Raw genomic sequence first — 23,054 nt, 5'->3', positions numbered from 1 at the left:
TTCTGGGGTCTTGAAAGTGCGATGCGATGCACAGTGTTTAAATGCGGAAATGATGGGGAGCATTTCAGTGGTTATGAGCCGCCAAAGATTAACGTGCGTAGGTTAATAAGGGGATAAATAAAACGTCCTACACAGTCATTGTGGCTCTGTTTGGAGGCGTTATAATCAACCTGCAGAAAGCCTGCGCGGCGTCCTGGGCAGACAAAATGTGCCAGGAACTATTCATTTCCAGAACGTGGGGCTTGTTCAGGGTCATGTATAAAGAAATCTTACTACATCGTTTCCTGTGGTCATTGTAAATAACTATTCAATACTCATCTTCTTAGCCTTAGTTTCCTGATTTGAAGCGCGTGCTTCGTTTGCCCAGTGTCCTGAGAACTAAGCATGGTACTGCTATTCACTCTCGGGGAATGGGGCGCATGTTCTGGTTGCTTATGATGAAAGTTCAGGAGCAAACTGCACTTCCGGTCAACACCGACTTTTCTATTCATATACGTATGCAGAAATGCTCTCATAAGCCCATGATGAGTGACAATAAGTAATGATGTGGATAAAAATTCGTATTTGTTTTGCCTGTCTTCTTTTGAATTGATTTTGGGCACCATGGCTGATCAATAAATTGAACAGGTTTGCTTTGAGTTACAGCCAAATTCCTCTTATGCTTGGTTTCTTGGTATCTTTAGCACAGCTGCTTCAAAATATGTAGCCTTTTGTTACTCATTATGCAGCGATGACAAGTAAAAAAAGAACGACCATGAATAAAAACATGCTATTGAAGACAAGGAAGCAACTAGAAATGCTTTATTGGCGAGTGATTGCAGTATGCAGCCCCGTGAATAGCAGTCAGGGGATAAAGTTCATGCCTGTGGTGAGTTATGAGCGTATCTTACTGCTAAATAGAAACAACTATTAATAATTACATGAAAAAAGTAACCAGTTATAATGAACATTACATGTTCACTTCGTTCTTCTAAGTGTTTTCATGAATTTTGAAGCTTCTGTAGTTTGACGAATACGCCTTCCTTTGGAAAACCCGGCAACGATGCTGTAAAATACTTCGGCGGCTCCTGAAGCAAAAGAAACAGAAAGAAAGATACATTCACATGAGTATTGAGCAAACCTGGAGATTATTTCGAACACAGACATTTTAAAACCTAGAGATTAGCCCATTTAGTTTTGTGGCCTAAGTTGTCCAAACAAAAGCTACAGTTTGGTCATAGTAGGCTTCGTAGTAAGTTCCTATTGCGCGTGGAGACGTAGTGCTAGCTTTCTATTCCTTGCATTAGATGTCTGACATGGCCACTAATGTAACTTGATGTTCTCGATGGCCGTGAACCAGCGAAAGAAATCAAATTGGCTGACCATTACGCTTCTTGGTAATGCGATCTTTGAGCGCAGCTGCTGCCTTATTTGAACAAGAGGCAACCGCATACAGAACACGCGGTTCTCCGTTTCTGATTGGGCAGCACATCGCGCGATCCGCCGCTACCGAGCTGGCGCTGCGACGACGCCCCAACGCGCCATCTTATTTATAGTGGGTGACCGCCGCGAAGAGGGCGTGGACATTAGCAATTATTATTTAATGTTTTTTCTGAGGTCGGATGAGGAAACTGGTGGAGAACAGGGGTATTGAGCAGAGGTCACCCGCTCATTCACTCACAGACAGGCCTCAATGGGGCCGCACAAGGTTGGGGTGGGAAGTAGAAGTAAGGGGACGAAACGCTATAGGCTGTCTTTCGAGTCACCGCAACGTCACTGCGCCAGGTAAGGGGAGGTATAGGGCAAGCGTGGAGGCGGCAGAAGGACATCGAGGCGGAAGCACCGCCAGAGTCGACAAATGCCACTGAGGAACGTGCCCCACAAATGGGGAAGCGAGAGACATGGCTGAGAGCCGTACAGCCACGCGACGCGGAGACGCAGGAGCGGAGAGCTGTGGATCACGCGCGAGGCCCCGCGGAAGTGCCGCGACAGCGGGAGAAGAGGCGGCGAGGGCGGAGTGGACGGTAGCGACGAGAGTCACCACAACCAACACCCTCTAGAGAACTTGTCTAGGAGGTGTTGCCACAACGCGCTGCGCGGAGGAAGGGGGTGAGAGGATAGGCGACAACACGTGATCAGGCTTTGGAAGACAAGAGGAGAGCAAGACTAGCGCCGTGCGCGAGAGATGGCAGCAGGAGCGCGCGCAGCTAGAGCAATGTGCGGATAAGGACCTTGGTTATGGCGAGGCCCACGGCGATGCGAAACGCGGGAACGGGCGCCAGAGCTGCGCTGTAAAAAGGTTGTAATAATAATAACAATCATAATAATTGTGATGATGCTACTACTACTACTACTACTACTACTTCTTCTTCTAATAATAATAATAATAATAATAATAATAATAATAATAATAATAATAATAATAATAATAATAATAATAATAATAATAATGATAAATGCATCATTGGTCGTAACAGCACCAGACACAAAAGGACCCAGCCCAAGCCAATGACGCTTGTCGGTCTGTATCCGGCAGTCAGTTTCAGGGACACAATAAACTTCAGGAGTGGGAAAAAAGAACAAGACAAAAACAACAAAAAAAGAAGTGAAGGCAGTAACTTGAGGTCCAATGCTACACGAAGAAATCTTGAGAACAGACATCAATCAGTGTCACATGAGTTTTCTCTTAAATACAATTTGAGAGCACGTTCAATGAGATGAAAAAAAATTTCGTGGGCATGGAATGAAACGTATCGGTAAAATAATAATTTCGCAAGAAACATCCAAATCGCACATAGCATCGGGGTGCACAAAGCATGGGGCGATGCCAACGTGGTATTGTGGGCACAAAAAGAAAGAGAAAATCACTATTCCAGAGACGACTGCAAATAACAGTCTGAAAAAGTAATTTACATAAGCTACAGATGACCCAAATTCGAAGACACCCCAACGCAGATTGCATTCACGTATGTGCTTTATAGCCGAAGATGCCATCCTACGTTGTGCAGAAAGGGCTAGAGTGGTACTTCTGCCACATGGTAGGCGGAGATTTGACGATAATTTAATATTTCGGTGATATTGAGTGCGGTATGTGAGGATAATTGCCCAGGAAAAGAAACACTGCAGTTATCGCCTACGTTCTCGAAGTCTGTCATGGCCTACCAAACAAAGACTCGTTTCAGCGTCAAAGTGATCTACGGTGCAGCAAATACACGTGGCCATGTATGATCCTTAGTTCACCACAAAACATGACAAGAAGCTTTAGTACCCGCGAAATTAAAAGTTAACCACTAATCACAAAGCACCTCAAAGATTTGTTGAGTGTGGAAGTGGCGTCGTGTGCAAAAAAACACACGTCATGTTGGAGGTTGTGCGTAAGTCAGACACGGTGATTTTCTAACATAAGACTAAAAGAGTATAAGTGTAATTTAGGTGCAAATTCTAGCTCGCGTTTGGCTGCACACTGCAAATCTTGCAATTGTTTGCAATAGTGCGACAAAACAATTGCTTTTGTACCACTATGAAGATAAGTTGGCTCGACAAATAATGGAAAATTTATTGATGCAGAAAGCTGGTGACATATGCATTGGAGTAGCTTCAGTAGCTGTACCGCGGAACGAGATAATTTATCTACATGTGTAATGAGCCATGTCTGAGTGATACAGTCTTCATTTTTGACATTTTGATGCCTGGGCTGCGTGTAATTTTTGTTTCTCTTTGAATTTGTAGTTTCTTTCTGAGTTTTGTTCATGTGAAGAGGCTTTTATTCAGTTCTGGTGACTGCGTAGTGCGTACTGCTCGCTCTTAAATATTTTTTTTTTGTTTGAATAAACTTATAGTTGCGAGAAAGCAGTTGCAGTGGCCATCATTCTGCGTCCTTGTCGTGTCGCATTACATTCACTTTATATGGGTCCCAACCAACCAGTCCAAGTGTCAACCACGCTACAATTAGTTGATTGTTTAACACTTATGATAAATAATTTTCACCCACAATTAATTCATGAAAGAGCTAAGCTCTTATACTAGCGGATTGTAGCTTACTGCGTTTTTCCTTATGTTCAGCATCGTAAGCTCTTACATGCAGATAATTTACATATCCGAGGGTTCAAGTAGAAGTTAAATCCTTCATTTTCTTGGCGTTATGTAGACCCTCACGGAAACACAAACCATACTGAATCACCTGACACGCGATCATGGTACAAGCTCACAAAGGCGCCGGTGCTAAATTGGTGACGCGTAGTGGTTGAAGAAGTGCATGATAGGATAGCGTTTTCTATATGCGCCGACTCATCCATTGGTTGATGATAAATGATGTATGATTCGCCGAGGACGTCGTCTAGGCTGTGGCTCCCGTCGATTTAACAGGAAGCTTTAGCTAGGGTCAAATCCGATTTCCGTGTTTATATGCACGCAACTAAAAACTGATTCTGAGGCAACCATTGGACCAATTTCAATGACATTTTCCATTCCAAACCGAAAGGTAAGTTAAAAAATGAAGGAGGTGGAATTTGGATTTTGTACCTCATATTTGTTAAGAACTGCTGAAAGCTTTAAGTATCAAAAAAGTATAAGCATGAAGATAAAAAATCCGTAACTCTGTGCTAATGAGAGATATCGCAGTTTTGTCAACTGAATCTGGTAAAGGATGTCACGGGGAAAAACTAGATATACATATGAAGTTACAAGTTGACATTAGGTATTAGAGTGTTTACGATGGACATACAAAAGTTTTACTGGCAAAGTTTTTGTATATTTCAGAGATGTACAATATATCAATTGTTGTGATGCTAGGTGACCTTAATATAAATTGCGATATCGTTTTTCGATGGCTCAGTTACTTAATTGTATACCGGTCACCCAAATCTTGCGGAATTTGGCCATGAGGTGAATGGAAAAGCTTTTTGCTACGGTTATCAGACTATACCTCTTTGGTTTCAGTGCAACAAACTGCATGAAATATATTGCACTGGCTCCAGGGCAAAAACAAGATTCGCTCACTTTCTTCTACTTAGGAACACTCGCGCTCAAACTTTCTCCTAATTATGCAGCCTTGTTTGTTCGCAACATGTGTCACGACGCGTGATATCGCTACACTAACGCAGCGCGTCAGACATGGGCCACCAGCCATGGCTCTGACGCATGGTACTCTAGCTGCAGGAGTGGCAGGCTGCGGGACTTAAATACTTCTGTTTGGAGAATCATGGCAACAGCAGTAGCGGAGTGGTACTCACGTTTTTGTACTTGCCGCTAGGCAGCAGCCTGTACCGCATCACAAGCAGGGCAAGCGTAACGAGGAACTCCACCCGGGCGAGCGCGGCTGCCATGCACGTGCGTGGTCCAATTCCGTAGGGGAAGTACGAGAAGGGATCTATGCGCTCCTTGTTTGCCTTGCTGAATCTGTGGCAGCGTGTGTAGAGAACGAAATCTGATAAGTGCACTATAAAAACGAACATGAACGAGAGAAAGAATAATTTCTATTTTTACAAAAACTTTAGCTCAATGAAAGCCAGATTATTCCTTTATTTAAGTTTATGGTCAAAAACGGATTTCTTCCCTGTTTTGACACGATTGGTCGCCGCACGCTAAAGTGAAAGATTTTTCGTCGACGATGTGAGGGAAATAAGATTTGTTCGTATATTGACTATCCTTATTAACATTTGTGGGGTGGATCTCTAACATGCAAGTATAGGCAGACACATTTGCTATGCGCAAGGCAGCTGATCCTACTTCTTGAGAAAGACGCAGTTGCAGTCAGGGCATATTAAGCTGCTCAGAGCGTAGCTATGGAAACTCGTAGAGTGGATGGTCAGATACGACGCGTAGTCTGTGTTGTGTTTGCGCCACATGTATTGTCGATGGTCACATCTCATATGTTGAACGTGTAGTGTGCTTGTTTGCACGTGTATCATCTGGGACTATGACATATCAGCATTTGGCTCTTTCCCACCACACGAAAGCTGTATGGATAAGGGGAGAAAACGTTAGTTACTTGGTGAAATAATGTATCTAAGCATTCTTTTCAGTAAAACAGTGGCAAAAAAACACTTGAGATTACTTTGGTGAAAGCACAACAAGAAAAGAAAACAGAAAACGGACGAAAATAGAAAAGACGCGCTAGAAAAGTTGTCATACTTCTTTATACACTCAGCTACCGCATCTCGAACAGCCTGCATAGAAGTTTCGGATCCACTCAGGCGATCGAGCAGGAAGTCCCTGAGGTCTTGACAGACCAGAGGCAACATCTTTCGGCTGCGCCACTGAGCTATGCTGACGTCGTTACGCCACCCCAACAGCTCCCGGTGGCTGCACCACTCAGCTATGCTGAAGTCGTCGTGACAACAAATCTATTCTCTTCATGTGTGCCTTTCCGTTCTGCCGACATTGTGCCGTGACCCGGACTGCCGCCCGCCGTGCAGTCATTGTCAGCAGCTGCCCAGTACAACGCGTCCGGTGACAAGGCTGGGAGCTGCCCTGGCGAGCCGGTGGTGTACTCCCGACAACCGGCCATTAGGTTTTGCGTGCGGCTAGGCCAGTCACATCGCACGTTTTTATAATCGTGTGCAGCCACCTAGCGCCATACCACCAGTGACAAGCCAGTCCAGCCGTCCACATTATGCCTCCCCCCACCCCCACAGTCGGCTATATCGTCTACATTGGGTCCGACAGCAACTACCCCGAGTTCATCTGCTCCACGTCATCCCTAACTGTAGCTGATTGCTTCGTAACTCGGCACGATGAAAAACCATCGTCGCTATCCAAGAGGAAACGGCTGTGTCAACGTCGAAATGTGAAAGTCCCCACCGCCGTCCTTCGAACGTAATCGATGTGTTCGTTTACGATGTCCGCGCATCTGCACTCGTGGGCAATGGAGCCGCCCTATGTGTTATGAACGCTAAGCTTTGCCTCCTACTTCGGAAAGCCACAACACCCCTTTCTGGACTGTCCCTCCGCTCACCCAGGGCTCAGCATGTTCACCCCTTGGCGGCTTGCAGTGCTCGTGTTGTCATTGCCGACGTTCTATAAGTATTAGAATTCATCTTCCTTTCCTCGTGCTCTCATGACGTTATTCTCGGCGGGGTCTTTCTCTCGTGCCATAATCCAGTTATTCATTGGGCACGGAGAGAAATAAAACTCTCGCCGCTGTTAGATTTGCCGCTCACCAACAAATCTTCCTTTCAATAAACTTGCCCAAGCCGACACCTAAATTCCTCCGAATGCCCAGACGGTTGTGCCCGTGTCCTGCAGTGGAATGTCAGGCGCTGTTGCACTGCTGTCTCTATCTGACCACTTTCTGTCTCGGAAAGGTCAGCTGCTGCCTTTTGCAAAAGTAGAAATCACACAGGTCTACAGCTCCATTTTCATCTGCAACCTGTTTCCATACCCTGTGTTGCGGCTCCTAGGGCAATGCCTTGGCACTGTAGAAGCGATCGAAAACGTACGAGCTATAGACGTGCCGAATGATAATTACTGTGCTAGTTCCAGTGCGCTTAGATCTGTTTCTACGTGTGAACTATCGCCCAGTGATGTGTTCGCTCGTGTAAGTGCCGATGCCCTTACACCGGTCCAACCGTGTCAGCTTTTGTGTCTTCTAGAATAATTTCCTGCTTCCTTCAGTGTAGGGCGATCTTCTCGGGGCTAGACGCCAACTGTTACACATCGCGCCGATACTGGCGTACAACCACCATGGCGGCAAAGTATGTATCGTGTGTGTCCTGCAGAACATCGTGTAATCAACGAACAAGTCGACGACATGCTTCGCCGCGAGCTGATACGACCTTGCAACAGGCCACGGGCATCCCCTGTTGTACTAGGTACGAAGAAACATGGTTTTGTGCGGTTTTGTATGGACTCCCACCGCCTGCAAAATCATTCGCAAGGACGTCTACCCTCTCGCGCACATAGACGATCCGATTGACAGTCGACAAGGCGCAGAATTTTTTCCATGTCTGTACTTGCGCTCATGGTATTGGCTAGTATCCATGGCAGACGCCGATTGGCCGAAGACAGCTTTTGTCGCACCCGGCAGCTTATACCAAATTGACGTAATGCCTTTTGTACTTTTTAATGCGCCTGCAAGAGCGTATAATGAGCACAGTTCTGCGCTGCTTGAAATGGCATACATACTTGTGCTATCTTGACGACGTTGTTGCTTTTGCTCCTGACTTCCCAACGCACCTTCAATGGCTCCGATCTTTTTAGCGTGTTTAACAAACACAAGGGTAGATAAAACAATCAAGAAGTGCCGAGTTGCTGCTCGGAAGCTGACGATTCTAGGTTACGTCATCTCCAAGGATGGAACTCTCCCCGATTCAGCCACACTCCGGGCCGTTGCCAGGTTACCCAAACCTACATCCATCAAACATCTGCGCAGTTTTGTAGGGCTGTGTGCCTACTCTGACGCTTGATCCGGAACTTCGCCACCGTCATATCGCCCCTAACGAAGCTCTGTGTCACCGCTGCTGCTGTGTCAAACCGCTACTGTGTTAGTGTGGTTTGATGGAAGAGTCCCTTTAGGCGACTGATGATACGGAATAACATGGTGACGTGGCAAGGTTTCTAGAACAACATGTGGCAGAATATCAGAGTATTTCTCTGGAGAAGCGACACTGCTCTGCAGTACGTCTGTGGCGAATGTTAGTTAATCAATAGATTCTGCAGTTAGTTCATGTCGTCTGAACTACGAACATGAGGAATTGCTAGTAGGTGTTGCAGATAATCACTGACCAGCATGTGGCAACATCCGCACCTGTCAGACAGCCCCTTCATGGCGACATCGCAGTTTGTCTTGGTGAGGCGGATTACCTGCATTACCATATTAGCTGACCCGATCAGGTACATCAGCCGATACTAAAATTTTTCGGTCTTGGTCAGGGAGGCATTGTTGTAAATGCTTGCCTCGTACTGGCAACAAAGGTCTTGCCACTAGCGATGCCTCTCAGAAGTGCTCGCTATGTGCAGCTTAGGCCTAGAAAAGCACGGCAAAGAATTCACGGACAAATCTCCTGGCGAGGAAAAAGGACCTGCTGGTTCCGATGTAAATGCAAACGATCCTGTAGGATTTGCGGTGGAGTCGACGGATACTGGAAGGGCGGGCGGGCAGGGTAAAGATTACCTTTGGATCATAGTCGAAGGTTGCAGTCAACTCTGCCTCCAGGTTTCCATTCATGAGTTTGTCTTGGATCACGCAGTTGAACTCGATGAGCTACGCGTGCTCATTAGGATAACGGCTGCTTGTTAGGATGCAGCGAACGCACAGAGGAGACCTGATATGCTAAAAATGCGTCGATCATAGAAACGGCCCGCGCCACGGCCGTCCTGACGAAGCTGCACCTTTTTTGGACGATTAAAGAATGTAGGACCCATGAACAGCTCCGAGATTGAGAACGATGCTGAACTCGAAACATTTTAACTGTCACGAACTGCGAAGGGACGGGGGCCTATGTCAAGCTTGATTGGCTTTAACCCTCGCCCCAGCAGTCAGCTATCTAAATTGCTTACTTTTAATAAAGTACTTAAATAATGCCGTTCCTGCGTCGGTACCTGAGGTCAACTCCAGGTTTGAATAAATGCTTTCTGTGCGGGCAATAGCCTCAATTTTCTTTCTCGAACGACTTTCTCAGTTGCTTTTGTCCCATCCGCTACATCCCTCAGCACAAACTTATGAACAATGCTGGAACTAGGCCTTTAAGGGCCCCAGCTTAACTTGCTACTCAAGCCTACTTAAGATCCTTGCTTATGGTTGTCTGATCAGATCCGCAAAGGTGGTGCATGAATGCCAGAACCTGGGCTCATGGTGGGCTCTTGGTTGCTGCAAAAACATCAAGTGGCCGCGAAAACTTGATTTGCGCAAAGGTGAGGGCACCAATCGAAAGCAAACACAGAACTCGAGTACACAAACAGTGCTCGTCCTGTTGTCTTTGTTTTCGATTACTGTCCTCTTCTTCTTCACACTGCTTTAAGTTTTCATCACGTGGCCTACTGGACAAATGCATCGCATGCTGCAGCTGCCGGCTGGCCCTGGGGAACGCACCGCTATGTTGCTTTACTCAGAGAGCAAGACTGAAAGTAGCACTCAGCTGCGCTAAATTAGACATTTATGTTTTCGAGTTCATAATTCAAAAGAAATGCTTAATTGTCCTCGGGTATTTATTATGAGATGTAGTGTAAGAGGTAGGCGCGCTTAGGAGGAACTAGCTGCTCCTCGCCGCATGGCAAAGAAAATGCAGTTCCAAACAGCGACGTAGAACAATTGCTTACAGTCAGGCGGCTTGGAAACAACGTTCTGCGCTGGAGTCTACGGGACAGTGGACTATAAACATACTCAAGCGCATAACTAAATAGAAGTGCTTCGACGGTTCGACGACACGAACAGAAGCTCAGTTACGCAGGCGAGGGGACGAAAGAGAAATGGAGATGCATAACACAATACATAATTATTGTACGTATAAGCAAGATGAGAACAACACGACGCATCCATTACCTGTAACATTGCGACTTTTGCGTTAGAGGACACTGAAATGTAATAGAAACCGGTCATATTACTGCTGGTTAGCTATCGTTCAACTTGTCAAAAGTATTAGACAACAGGACTATTGATACATAACGAAGGAATTTTGATATCTTTTGTTTTTACTACATTTGTTACGGCAGGTTTCAATACAGTGTGCCAGCCAAGCAACTTAACACCACTGTAATTTTGTGTCAACACATCGTAATCGGTGTCTTATATGTGTTAGCACACAGATTTGAATGATAATTGCGTGATAGTGCTTTTGTCCTTTTTTGCATATTTCTTGTCCAGCTGCCTTTGCTTTCGTCATGTCGGAATAGAAAAGCGTTTATCTGAATTCATTACGAGTTATACCACATATTCTTAGGGTAGAGAGAACGCTGTCTTATATTACCGTTCGGGGTCAAACTTTTTCGGTTCCGGCCATAGCACGGGGTTGTAGTGCACATCGAGAGGGAGAACGGAAACGCTCATGCCTTTCAGGATGCGGACCCCGTTGTACTCGTAGTCCTCGTCACATACCCTGGGCACCCACCTGCAAATACAATTGTTGTGGATGCAGCACTCGAGATGTTGAATGAACTATCTGTCAAGTTACTGACTACCAAGTCAGCCAAAAGCCCCCTAGCGTAAGGAAACACAACACAATTCTCCCGTTTCAGTGACTGAAACTTTATTGGTTTCTCGCGTACGAAAACAAGATATTTATTAAATGAATGGGATACTGACGGGACTAGCGGACGAGCGCTCTTTAAGACTTCTGAAACACGAGAATTAACCTCAAAAAGCTCGCACTAGCTTCGCACAACAAAAGTGGCTGTTGTCATAAATGACTGAAGAATTCGGAGTTCGTCGGTCATGGCAAAAAAAATTGAGGTTGAGATATTGGAAGTGATGGCAACATGTAATAGCGGGGCCCTTATGTGCGTTAGCGTGGCTGATGAGCCAAATTTAAGCAAGGAAGCAAGTTTTATGAGTTACTACGACTAAGCTGGCTGATTATCACATCCCTCTGATTTTATTTTTTTAGTACCGGTTCATCGCTGGATCAGTCAAGAGTGGATTAGACTACAAGCGGACAGCTGAAAAGATACATAGGCAATGAATCTTGCTGAAACTCTAGAGGCGGAGAAACTTCTATGAAAGGAAATGTTGGCATCTATTGAGTATATCCACGAAACTACAAAGAAAAACAGTCAAGGTTCTAAAAGAAAGCGTGACTATCAAAGAAAAAATACCAATGCACCAGGAATTCGTTGTGGTAATTGTAGACGTGTTACTGAAGAACGATCTTCGACACTTCTTAAGCGTTTCGTAAACACACGCAAACATTTTTCAACAGTTGAAGTTTTCAGCTAGAGCCAGTAGGGAAGCTTAGTAAAGCGTAGTACATACACTATGTTCATAGGGACACGTATTTACTCTTTTGCCGTAGAGCAGTTGAGAGGCGAATGGGATTTTTTTTCTTGCACTCGTTCACCTCTGGATCTTTCTCTTTTGTCTCTGTTTACACAGAGCATGCGTTAGGTGACAAACTTTGATTTGGGACCGAAAAATAGGGACACCTTCAAAGTAGCTAAATGAATTTCCATGGAAAAATTGCGCATCCATATTTATGGCCCCAATAGGTAGTGGAACACAATATAACTTGATAGAGCGGTAGCTTGGGGAAGTGGGTGATTCAACATCGACATGTCTGCACAGCACAAAAAACGAGTACAGCAGAAATCACAAAAAACAGGCTCTGACTTCAACTCAATCTGAAGACATGTCGATATAGAATAAAATGGCTCGAGCAAAGGGTTAATTGCAAGAGCCTTGCACTTTGTAATGTGCTGCACTCATTGCGTGTTCCCTTCATTGATAGCTAGACAGTTCGGTTTCGGGCGTCTATGGTGCGCCCTCAATGACAGGAATAATAATTTCTCATCAAAAACTATGCAAGTTACACAATGCCAAAATATTTACGCTGGGAACTTAGTCAAATTGACAGAAACAATTGACAAAGTGGAAAGTAGCATCTTACCCTGCAAACGCAGGATAGAGTCTCAGGGTTTCGGACAACACTTGGCCCAAGTACGTGAGTTCACCCAGGCCATCGTAAGTGAGCTTCCCCTGCACAGTGGCCGGCAGCAGTGCTTAAAACTGAGCTCAAAATGAAGTCATAAGATCTGTTAAATAAAGTAGGCTGACTGCTTGTTAAATGGTAGCAGACGAAAGACAAATAAAGTGCGAGAAAGTAGAGAAAACAACCTTATAGGAGCTGGACATGTTAGGTTAAGGCAATACGTGATTCAAGATGTTCACACTGCTTGGAATGATTAGACACAGTGAAATGTTACTCATCGTAAATAGATTCAAACACGAAAGAAGAAAGTGCGATAAGATAAAGTACAAGGCGTAAGAGCCCTGATTACAAAAAGAAAGAACAAAGTACAAGATTTACAGCTTCTAGTAAAAGAAATACACGTTACGAGTTAATTTATCAATACATATCAAAGGTCTGTGTATGACATAAAACAGTGAAAAGCATTTTATCGCGCGCAAAGCTAAACCAAGGTTCCCTCAATGTCGGAGAATGACTCGCAGTTCAAGGCAAGTATAAAAATTGAGGTGTAGAGAATCCTTTTATCAATTTTTTTATTACGAAACGGTTATATACACGAGTGCCAAGACATCGCGAATGCAAAATAGGCAGAATACTTATTTATTTATTTGTTTATTTATTTATTTATGTAAGGACAATACCTAAACGACCCTGCACACATGTAGGGTGGGCGGAGCTGAGGTTTACAAAATTAGTTGATGTTTACATGCTAAACGGCGGCTCTGAGCTGAACAGGGTTGACGGGAAGGACGACGTGTGAGGGAACATTGTTCCAGTTGATGGCTGTCTTGACAAAGAACGACTGAAGGTGCGTGACGGTGTGGCCATGACGGGGGGGGGGGGGTAGAGTGTGCAGCTTTGACATGGTTGATGCGTTGAGAGATGCGAAGAGCTGCATTGACAGGAGAGCAATGAGGCGAAGCATGAAAGCAAATTGTGACACAGTGAACGCCTTGCGATTTCTTACAGCGAACCTGAAGACTAGGTAGGCATGCATGTTTTTTAGGCTACTTACGCTGGTAGTGTAAGAGTAATCAGAATATACGAATATAATGGCGCGGTTTCGTATTCATTCCGTGAGATCGGTCAGAGCGCGTTCGGGAGGATCCCAAAGAGAACAAGCATAATCTTATTTTGGTCGGATCAGTGTTTTGAAACCTAGTAGATTTGCAGAAGGAGAGACATGCGTTAGATTTCGCTTGAGGTAAGCTAACGTGCGGTTAAGGTCGTTCGTAATCTTGGTTATATGCGTTGCTTAAGATAGGTCGTTGGAGAGAATAATATCTTGGTACTTTGCATACGTTTCGGAAAAGACGTAGCCGTTAAGGAAGTATATAAATACTGGCTACTCATGCCACCAATGAAAGGAAACCAGACATTTCCTATGAAAGGAAGCCAGTCTTTACAACATTTATCTCATTTTAGTCAGTTACTTTGGAGTCGTTGGTTATCGGTTATGTCAAGGATCGCGCAATAGATGACACAGTCATCCGCGAAGAGGCTCATCTTTGAAGAAATGTTATTGGGCAGGTCGTTAATGGTAATGAGCAAAGTAGTGGAGCCAAAAACAGTGCTTGTGGCTCGCCAGATAAAACACGAGACGAATTTGATGAAGTATTGTTTGCATGCCCAAATCATTATCGGTTAGGAAGAAAATTCGTAATGCAATCTAGGACAAGGGGATATAGATAAAGTCGTGAGAGCTTTAGTAGCAAACGCTTATGTGAGACTTTTTCAAACGCCTTTTTGAAATTCATGAAGAGGGCCTCAGCGCTGTGTTCTGATTGATGTTAGTATTAACGTCGTGAAGAAAAAGTGTCACTTCAGTTATACGCGGGAAAAAGTTTTGCAACCCTTGTTGAATTGGATAAAAAAAATTGAGCGCAATTTAGGAAGTTGATTGTATCGGTGTAAATGACGTGTTCCATGATTTTCGAGGAGACACTAGTAAGAGAAATCGGGCGATAGTTAGAGGGGCCCATATTAGGAACTGGAAGAACCTTGCCCAACATCCAATCGCGAGGCAGGATGTTTCATGACAATGACTGTTAAGAATGTAAGACAATGTAAAACTTCTTACGCATTTGGTTTATTTCAACGCATTCGAATTGATTGCGTCCGGACCTGCAGATGAAGTGAGATTTAGTGAATAAATTATTTTGGCAATACCTTCCGCGGAAAATGTGAAGCGTGGCATAACTGGGTGTTCAAAGAATTGAAAATGAGGGAGTCCAGTATCAGGTTCTTCGGTAAAAAGAGAACAGATTATAGAATTTAGTGGTTCCAGTACTGCTACAACGGGAATGGTTTGGCGGGTATCATCTTTGAGATGCACGGACGTTTTACTTTGTTTTGGATTGATAGTTTTCCAAAATTGTTTCAGATTTAGGAGTAAGCAATAATTTGGGCAATGTAAATTTGAGAAACGAGCTTTTAGAGTGGACCACAGTACTGTCATATCCTTTAGCTGCAGTGCGATATTTTTCCCACGCGCTCGAGTCACTTGAGAATTTCGCTTGCTTGAAGTGCCTATTTTTTATACTTGTGCCTCTTTAAATTGTCATTAAACCAGAGTTAGATTGCACCTTTCCTTTGTGGAAGCCATAGGAATATATCTTTTCCCAAGCCTATGATTCTCCGATTTAACAGGTAACCAATTTATCTCAGCAGAGCGTGAGGAAACGTCAACATATAAGAAATGCCGGAACTCAGTTAGCTCCATGGGTATACCTTGGTAATTACGTTTCTCTTAAAGAATTGACATTTCCGAAGTTTTGAGGAGACGTTTAAGTTTACATAGGAAGGATCTGTGCAAGGTTATATGGTCATTTGTTACATCTAGATAAGTTAGAGGAAGTATATTATCGGGATTTGACGCAAATACCGGGTCAAGAAAGTCAGATGAATGAGCGCTTTATCTAGTAATGGAAGTTACAACTTCAGATAGGTTAACTGTGAGACATGTCTCAACGAAGTTATTTCTAACTTTATGTTTTAATGTTGTCAACGATAGATTAGACCAGGTAATTTAAGGGATGTGAAAGCCTCCGAGTAGCAAAAAGCTAGCTCGAGTGTGAGCGGACGTTATGTGGTGCAGGGCGTCATGAAAATGTTCAACAAATGATGTGTCTGAGTCAGGCGGCCGATAGCAGGCACCCATGACGATAATGTGATAGGCGGCCTTGCAAATGACAAAAGCTATCTCACGGCTTGACGAATTAGAGATGGGGGTGCAACAAAAGTCGCAGTGAGCGGCGTTACGAACGCCCCCACCCTCATTTGATCTCATGAGCGCGCCTAATTATATCAAACTGGGGGAGGGAAGCCCAGACCTCAAAATCGTCGATGAATGGGTGGAGCTATATTCAAGTTAGTACTATGAGTTGGGAACCAGATGACTCGATGACACTCTTTAATTTTTGGCGCTTAGGCATTACACTACTAATTTTAGTAAACAGAAATGATAAGGCTTTGTCTACACGAGAACGGTTTGGGTCCTTCTCTTGCTGTGTTTGTTTTAGAACGCCTTCCTGCTTAGCGTGGTCAAATGCGTACGTGTCTTTACCAGAAGTATGTTTGCTATGACGCATCCTTGATCCAGAGACTATGATTAATTTAATTCTACCAAGCTTTTACGGGATATTCGGGTGCTAGGTGAGAAATCCTCGCTAACATAAATGTCAGGAACTTTGTATTTCCTGCTAGCGAGAATTCTCGCTAAACGAAGGTACTACACTGCTTATTTTCAAGTAAAACATGCTTCGAGAAAGTGGCATCCTGTCAAACGCGATGTAAGTACACACATAGCATACAAAAATCATAGTTGAAGTCAATATTGCGATAGGGCTCAACATGTGCTAAGAGATGGCATTACTGAATATTCTCCGCCATGCAGATGCCTGGATATTCATTGGTTTCCATGCGGAGCCCCATATCCTCATGAACTTTAATTACACAAATGAGAGTTGTCATATGCGAAAAAACAAACACCTTGTGCGTAAAAACGCATGAAGGCTTCACAGAAGAAAATTTCAAGTAATGATGTGAGTGTTTCATATGGTGTACTTTTCTTGATGCCATCTTTAGCTATGAGGGGTTTCAAAGTTTGTTTCAGAGCAAGGGTGGGCTGCAGCTTCTTTAATTGACTTTTGTCACAAAGGAATTGCCTATGATCACACCGCCCCGTACACCTCTTCGTCGCATCACTTACTTTGTAATTTCTCATTTGTTTCATTAAACTCGCAGCCATGCTTCACAGCGTTGCAGACATGCTGTCGCGTATAAGAATGTCAAGCCACAGTACTTGTGCGCATATTACTCGCAAGCTGTACAGGGTATTTCTTTGTAACGTTTCTGAAAACTATAAAAATAGTGGGGTTATGAAGGTATACGCGTCACAGCATGTTTCATGAGAAGGAGCAGTAGCTAGCAAAATGCGTTACGATAGTCTCAAAAGCGACCAAGGAACCAGGAAAACACGCAAACAGAAAAGGTTCCAGCAACAAAAAGAATTTGTGAGCACACAACTCCTGGAGCAGCGTTCATATATGTCCGTAACATTCATGCATTGTTAGAGCTTCTCGTTTTTGTCGCGCGTCTTTTCTACAGAGAAGCTGTTGTTGCTAGCCGATTTGTTCATCGGCCCGCCCATCTGTCAGTCGCCTGTACGTCGAAAACTTCTCTGGCGCAACCAAACGCGCGAGCGAAAACAAGAAAAATAGACATAGAGGCATGCAGTTAGCCAAAACCACCTAGACAGCACAAGGCCTGTTTGCTCCGGTTCACGACGTTGCACTACCTAGCCCGCAATTCACATTGACAAGGCTGGCTTGATGAGAGCGGTGACATCAAAATCCCTGTTGCCTACTTGGGTGCAGTACAGTTAGATTCTATGGCATTCGGGTTAGGCAACATGATGTAATGGATCGGATTGAAAAGGCCTTGTGCTATCTAGGTGGTGCTGAATTATCTACGCCACTAGTGGAGTCATTGCTCTCCGTCACAGCCAAGCATGAGCGCACCAGTTTATGTCCGACTCCGAAATTGGTTGGTCACGCATCATACGTGCTCCTTAGGAGCAGGCAGCTTTCGATCAGCAACGCCGCGAGCAGAACCGGGGTCGAGCTTGTCTACGCCGTGGCGATGCTGGAGCCCGGGCAGACGAACAGGCTCGTGGAGCCGAGCACAAGCAGCATCTGCGTACTGAGGATTCAGCAGCCTACCAAGCCGTCATTTAATGAACCCTCGGAATTGACCCAGTGATAAACATCGGGACAGCACGTTTCAGCTTCATTGGTCAAACATCTGTGAGGAGTGCTTGGGCGGTGATTTTTTCATACTGCTTTCAACAGAGCTTCGCCACTTTTTGGTCCGAGTTCATTAATCAGCCTCACGGGAACCTTATGTAGCCGTGTGGCTGTGCGCCTATGATTTATTTTTGTTTTCTCGCTTTGAACAAGATACTTATTAGCACATTAAACTGGAAGAAATGCCGGGCCGAATTCACAATGGTTTTAGCACGTAAGTGCTATTTCTCATTGATCAGATACCTTCACTAATGATATGCCCAAAGCACCACTGCATGGCTGGCATCTTATCTTACGAACAGTTGTAGCATGAGAACTTATTCGTGGATACAAATTATTACCACGAGACACATTTTAACAGGCCTCTTAATTACGAAGCAACGCGTTCAGAATAATATTTACAGTGATTTTCCCGGTAGTTACCTCACCTATCAGCAATGATAACACATTTAGGCAGCGATTTCTTACTTGTGTTCCATCGCAGTCGGCGGAAGTGATAAAGCGGAAGTGTGTCGGCCGAATTTGAGAATACGCTTACCGGACTAATGTATTTAGCGCGCGAGTAATTTGTTAGTGCAATAACGAAAATTTATTTTCTTCGTAATGTCGCTGCAGTTGCTATGCATATCGCGGCTATTTACATGAAAGTGAAAATTATGTGTGTGGTTAATGAAGTTAACTGCGATAATTTGTGCTTTTTCGAAGGATATGATAAACATAAATGTAGTAAAGAGAATGGGCAAGAACCAATTCCCAAGAAAAAACGCTAACAGATATACGAGCTGCCTGACTTCCTATTTGCACTGCCTTCCCACGGTCGTAATGCCACATAGTGTGTTTTTCTTATTACGCGAAGAATACAGTAAGCATGACTCGTAAGAAGCGCGTACCTCTTTCTGGAGTAGGGCTTGAACTTCTGCTCGAACTTTGTCCTGGACTGCTTGGTGTTCAGCGAGCAGGTACGACGCGAAGGCCAGCGGTGAAGCTATGTTGTCGATGCTGCAGGCCATAAGAAAGGATGGCGCGCAACGCAATTTTATAGTTAACGCGGCGTTAGAAACAGCACCTCTTATGCGTTTGAGAGAGCAAATCATTGGAATCAGCAATATTTAAATTAAGGAACAATTTTCCGGTTCCTGGAATCAGACTCAAGCGAGGCAGAATCGGTAGCGCGAACGACAAAGGCTTAGAAGGCTACAACACACACACACACACACACACACACACACACACACACACACACACACACACACACACACACACACACACACACACACACACACACATATATATATATATATATATATATACATGGTGGCACGACTGTGTCGTTTGGTTCTTTTTGGACTCTCCCTTTCCTTATATCCGACATCTTTGAGCTGTCCAAGAAGACGCACTGCCCAGTTGACACCTGCGCGGGAGTGGTGCACTGACCAACACCGACACCGGCGGCGTATCACGTTACCCCTGCGCTTGCACCTGTTTTCCCTTGGCTGATGGGCGCGTCTTGCGCTTTCTGGAGCCTCAACATTCTGTTGCGCGGTGCCCACAAGCAAACCCGCCTTTTGTACTGCTAGGAAATAAATGGTTGTTTCTTCACGAAGACATGTTGGGCTACACCGTCAAAACACCACCACGGAACGAGTTTATTGTAATAACCATCACAGCCACTGCAGTCTTTGCCTTCACTGGAATTTCTTCAGTGCTGAAATTTCACGTTCACTCTGCTTGATTTAGCAGATAAAAGAAATTGTAGCGTTGAGCGTCCCAAAACTCCACAGTGGGATTGAAGCACTGATCGGGATATCTGTGGCGTAATGTGAAATATGTGATTCAATATCGGGTTAAAAGTAGCCAAACTAAGCCACATGTCTCGGTTAGGTGTTCCATTCTTGACTGCTTTCTTTCACAGGTCATAATGGCCAGCTCTACGTTATTTGCATGCATTCGTTAGCAGCAGCCTACCGGCTCCAAAACGTGGATATATTCAGAGCAACACCTGTGTTTCTGAATGAGCACGGCTTATAAATGTTGCGCTGGTTGCATTATGTCGTATTCAGTACGCTTCGAATCATCAGAAGTTATGAAAAATGGAAGTTTATAAAAAAACTGAAGCAGCTACTCTCCGATAAAGGTAACTGCAAGGCGTCCTTGCTGATAATCTTACCCAGCAATGACGCAGATAGCGGTGTTAGAAGCCGTCCTCAGCTCTAGTGGGTGGGACATCATAATGCTCGATGACTGCAGTCCTGGAAAGTGCGTAAAGAAGTGACATCCTCTCGTCACTTGCCGATTGTCATTTAATACGCAAGTGTTACGCATTTAGCATTATATTTTGAACGATAGCGCACACTAAGTAACTAAACAACAGCACACAGACGGCGCACAAGCACGAGCACTGAGAGGTACGAGCAGTGTTATAAACTGAGACTATGCACGTGTATCGACTAAATCAAGAGTACAGAGTGCAATCAAAGGATGTCGTGGGCAAGCAGCGTCGCCTCGTGAATACCAAGCAGCCGTCTGTGCCACGTACGGCACTTACTGCTAAAACATGTTCATTGACTCTGCGGCTAAAGAATACAATTGAATTAAAGATCCCGTGCCGGTGACAAGAGAAAGCATTCAGTGCAAGATGACAAATGACGTGGTGCCTTTGCCAACAGCATGTGACCCTTACATCGATGAACATCTCTGCTTATCTGTGTGTGTGCTGGTAAAGCCCTTGACGTAAAAGCTATATGCTTGTTGGCATACCAGTAATCTCCACGCTCTACAAGCTGGATGGTCTCAGTTTACCTCCGTGGGGGATGTCTTCTACAGTCACGTACTGAGGTACAAGTTTAACTCACTTCAGTTGAACGAATGCCTCGACTTCCCATATGCTAACTATCATGCTTTTCTGGTTGGTATGGCTGAGAGTTTTACACGCGATACGTGTGGCTGTGTGTGAAGAGGCAGTCACACGCAGGGGCGAGATATGTGCCAAGTTCTTGAAAGACGGGAACTACAGTACACTATCAAAACAAGAAACCTCCAGAGGACTACTTACAGACGAAGAACGAAAATGTTGCTATTCGCGTTGCTAAAGTTTCTGGGGTACACGGACCAACATACGCGGCATTCACAAGGCTGCCTGGTGCCGTTGGTTATACAGCTGCATCGAGTACCAGGTTTACTTCGTCTGTGCTACTGCGTCTATCCATCTTTATACCCTTCCTCCCGGGAATGGCAGTGAAGCGGAGTTCTGGTTAACCTCCCTGCCTTTCTATACATCCTTCATCTATTGCAGACCCAGCAGCCCTGTCCGCAAAGTCCCGAAGACACCCAGACACGTTCGGTACCATTGGCGAGGGCGGAAGTCGCCACGGAACTTCGTCTGCGTGCGCGCCAGAAGTTACAAGCCTTCTGGAGTTCTTCAAGTGCCTTCAATTGTCTATTGCATGAGCGGAACCCCTTGCTACGGCTACAACTGTCACCTAGCTTTTCTTGCGGAAAAACAACCTTGCTTTGCCCCTTGCTGCTCGATGTGGCATTCAGGAACGCTGGTTGCTATCGTATGGGAATGATCGAGAGCCCGATGCGCGACTCCTGTAGGTGCGAAGAAACCATCGAAGACCTATTGTGTATCTGTCCTCGCTCCCACGGACAGTGTTTCTCCCTTCGGACAACATTAAACCGGCTGGACTCGAGACCGTGGTGTGAGTCAAAGATACTCGGGTCGTGGCCGCATCAGTCACTGGAAGAAGAAATCATTCGTGTACTAGTACAGAACCTGACGTTCAGCGGTTTAAGCAAGTGCTTATAGTGCCGCTGTGCGTACCCTTTTCCTTACCCTCATTGTGGCGTAGAAAAGAGGACACTCGTCTAGTTGACCTCTATGCCTGTCCTCTCCTTTCTTTCTCTTTCTTTTTCTTGCTCTCTTGCCTTCTCTTGACAATAGGAGCAATCACAGAGTGGCAACGCTGAGAGGAGCGTATGCCTTTACCGTTTTACTTGGGTTCTGTTGAACGAACTTTCGTTCGAGGGAAATGTTTGTTGAACACTCGTGAAGGGTCCATAAAGTGAAGTTTAACATTAAGAACTTCTTCTGTTGACTCGCTTGATGCTGGGCCATCTGTGAACGCTTACTACTCTGATCAGTTTTATAGAGTTATAGAGTAAATAAATAAATAAATAAATAAATAAATAAATAAATAAATAAATAAATAAATAAATACAAAGGCCGGGTTGTTGGCAGTCATCAGCACTTGCCTTCAATTTTTCCGTTGTTCTTCCTATCTTCTTTTTCCGAGTTTAGCAGCAATTGAAGTAGGTCCTCCTTGGTGGGCTGTTAGCACGATTGATGTCGAGCACATTTGAGATGTAGAAAACGCTTTGTTGTAAGGAAGCTTATTTTATAACAGAGAAAGGACGCGTATTGGTAATGGTATAAATAGTGAATGGGGTTTATTTTTAACACGAAGTCATGGTCAAGTTTTAATAGTTACACAACACCGGCAAAGTTATGCGTTTTCGACTGTGAAATCCTCATTGAAAATTCTAGAAACAAAAAGGCGAAAATATTCAACTGAAGCAATAATATGTAACACTATATTACAATTGCTTCTATAGCGTACAAGACAATGTTAGGGTCTCGACATACCATGCAAAAATATTACGTGCTGTCGATAAGAACTGCATGTTGTGCATTTATTTCCTACAGGAGAAAAGTAAGGACGGAAAAATGTGCTGCAATTTATTCATCTTTCATCACACGTTTTTGCAGCTTGGTGAGGGTGGAGGAGGCAATTTTCTTAAATCTGACTCGCTCATCTAAATATTTTCATTTGGGAATGAAAGGAAACCTTAGGAAATATGTTTATGACATGAAGACGGGACTGCCTGACGTCTCCCTTGTTGAAAAAGGCGTCCGTTAGGAAAACGTAGTGGGTTTTGCAGGACAAGGCATTTATTTGGGTACTCTAATACTTCACATTTTGTTACGAATCCAAAGATCATTGTTATATTATTTGCAGTTATTTAACGAATTGTACGTTTTAAATTGCCGATCGTTCGTTTCTGCTCGAACATACGAGATCACACCTGAACATAGCAGATATCAAAGAGGGAATAACCTACGCAGCTGGTGACTGTTGCGAAACATTCTTCC

At 44.4% G+C, this 23,054-nt stretch overlaps 2 protein-coding genes across 2 annotated transcripts in view; both read right to left on the bottom strand.

The window, feature by feature from the left end:
- Nucleotides 1-931: 931 nt before the first annotated feature.
- Nucleotides 932-20,147, bottom strand: LOC135914505 (cytochrome P450 3A19-like). Its single transcript, XM_065447390.1, has 6 exons — nucleotides 20,070-20,147; nucleotides 18,793-18,901; nucleotides 12,516-12,604; nucleotides 10,884-11,024; nucleotides 5,211-5,376; nucleotides 932-1,067 (listed from the first exon to the last, which is right to left on the bottom strand). Exons 1-6 carry the CDS (start codon nucleotides 20,129-20,131, stop codon nucleotides 981-983), a joined length of 654 nt encoding a protein of 217 aa, XP_065303462.1. The 5' UTR covers nucleotides 20,132-20,147; the 3' UTR covers nucleotides 932-980.
- Nucleotides 20,148-22,145: 1,998 nt separating this feature from the next.
- Nucleotides 22,146-23,054, bottom strand: part of LOC135914550 (cytochrome P450 3A43-like) — a 143,341-nt gene continuing 142,432 nt past the window's right edge. The window contains exon 14 of the mRNA XM_070524647.1: nucleotides 22,146-22,232. Within this exon, the coding sequence (XP_070380748.1) occupies nucleotides 22,146-22,232 (87 nt within the window). The remainder of the gene's footprint in view (nucleotides 22,233-23,054) is intronic.

Source organism: Dermacentor albipictus, chromosome 8, assembly GCF_038994185.2.
Source record: "Dermacentor albipictus isolate Rhodes 1998 colony chromosome 8, USDA_Dalb.pri_finalv2, whole genome shotgun sequence".
In the NCBI taxonomy this organism is placed as follows: Eukaryota; Metazoa; Arthropoda; class Arachnida; order Ixodida; family Ixodidae; genus Dermacentor; species Dermacentor albipictus.
The sequence above is the reverse complement of the archived record's forward strand: the minus strand, read 5'-3'. Positions and strand labels throughout refer to the sequence as shown.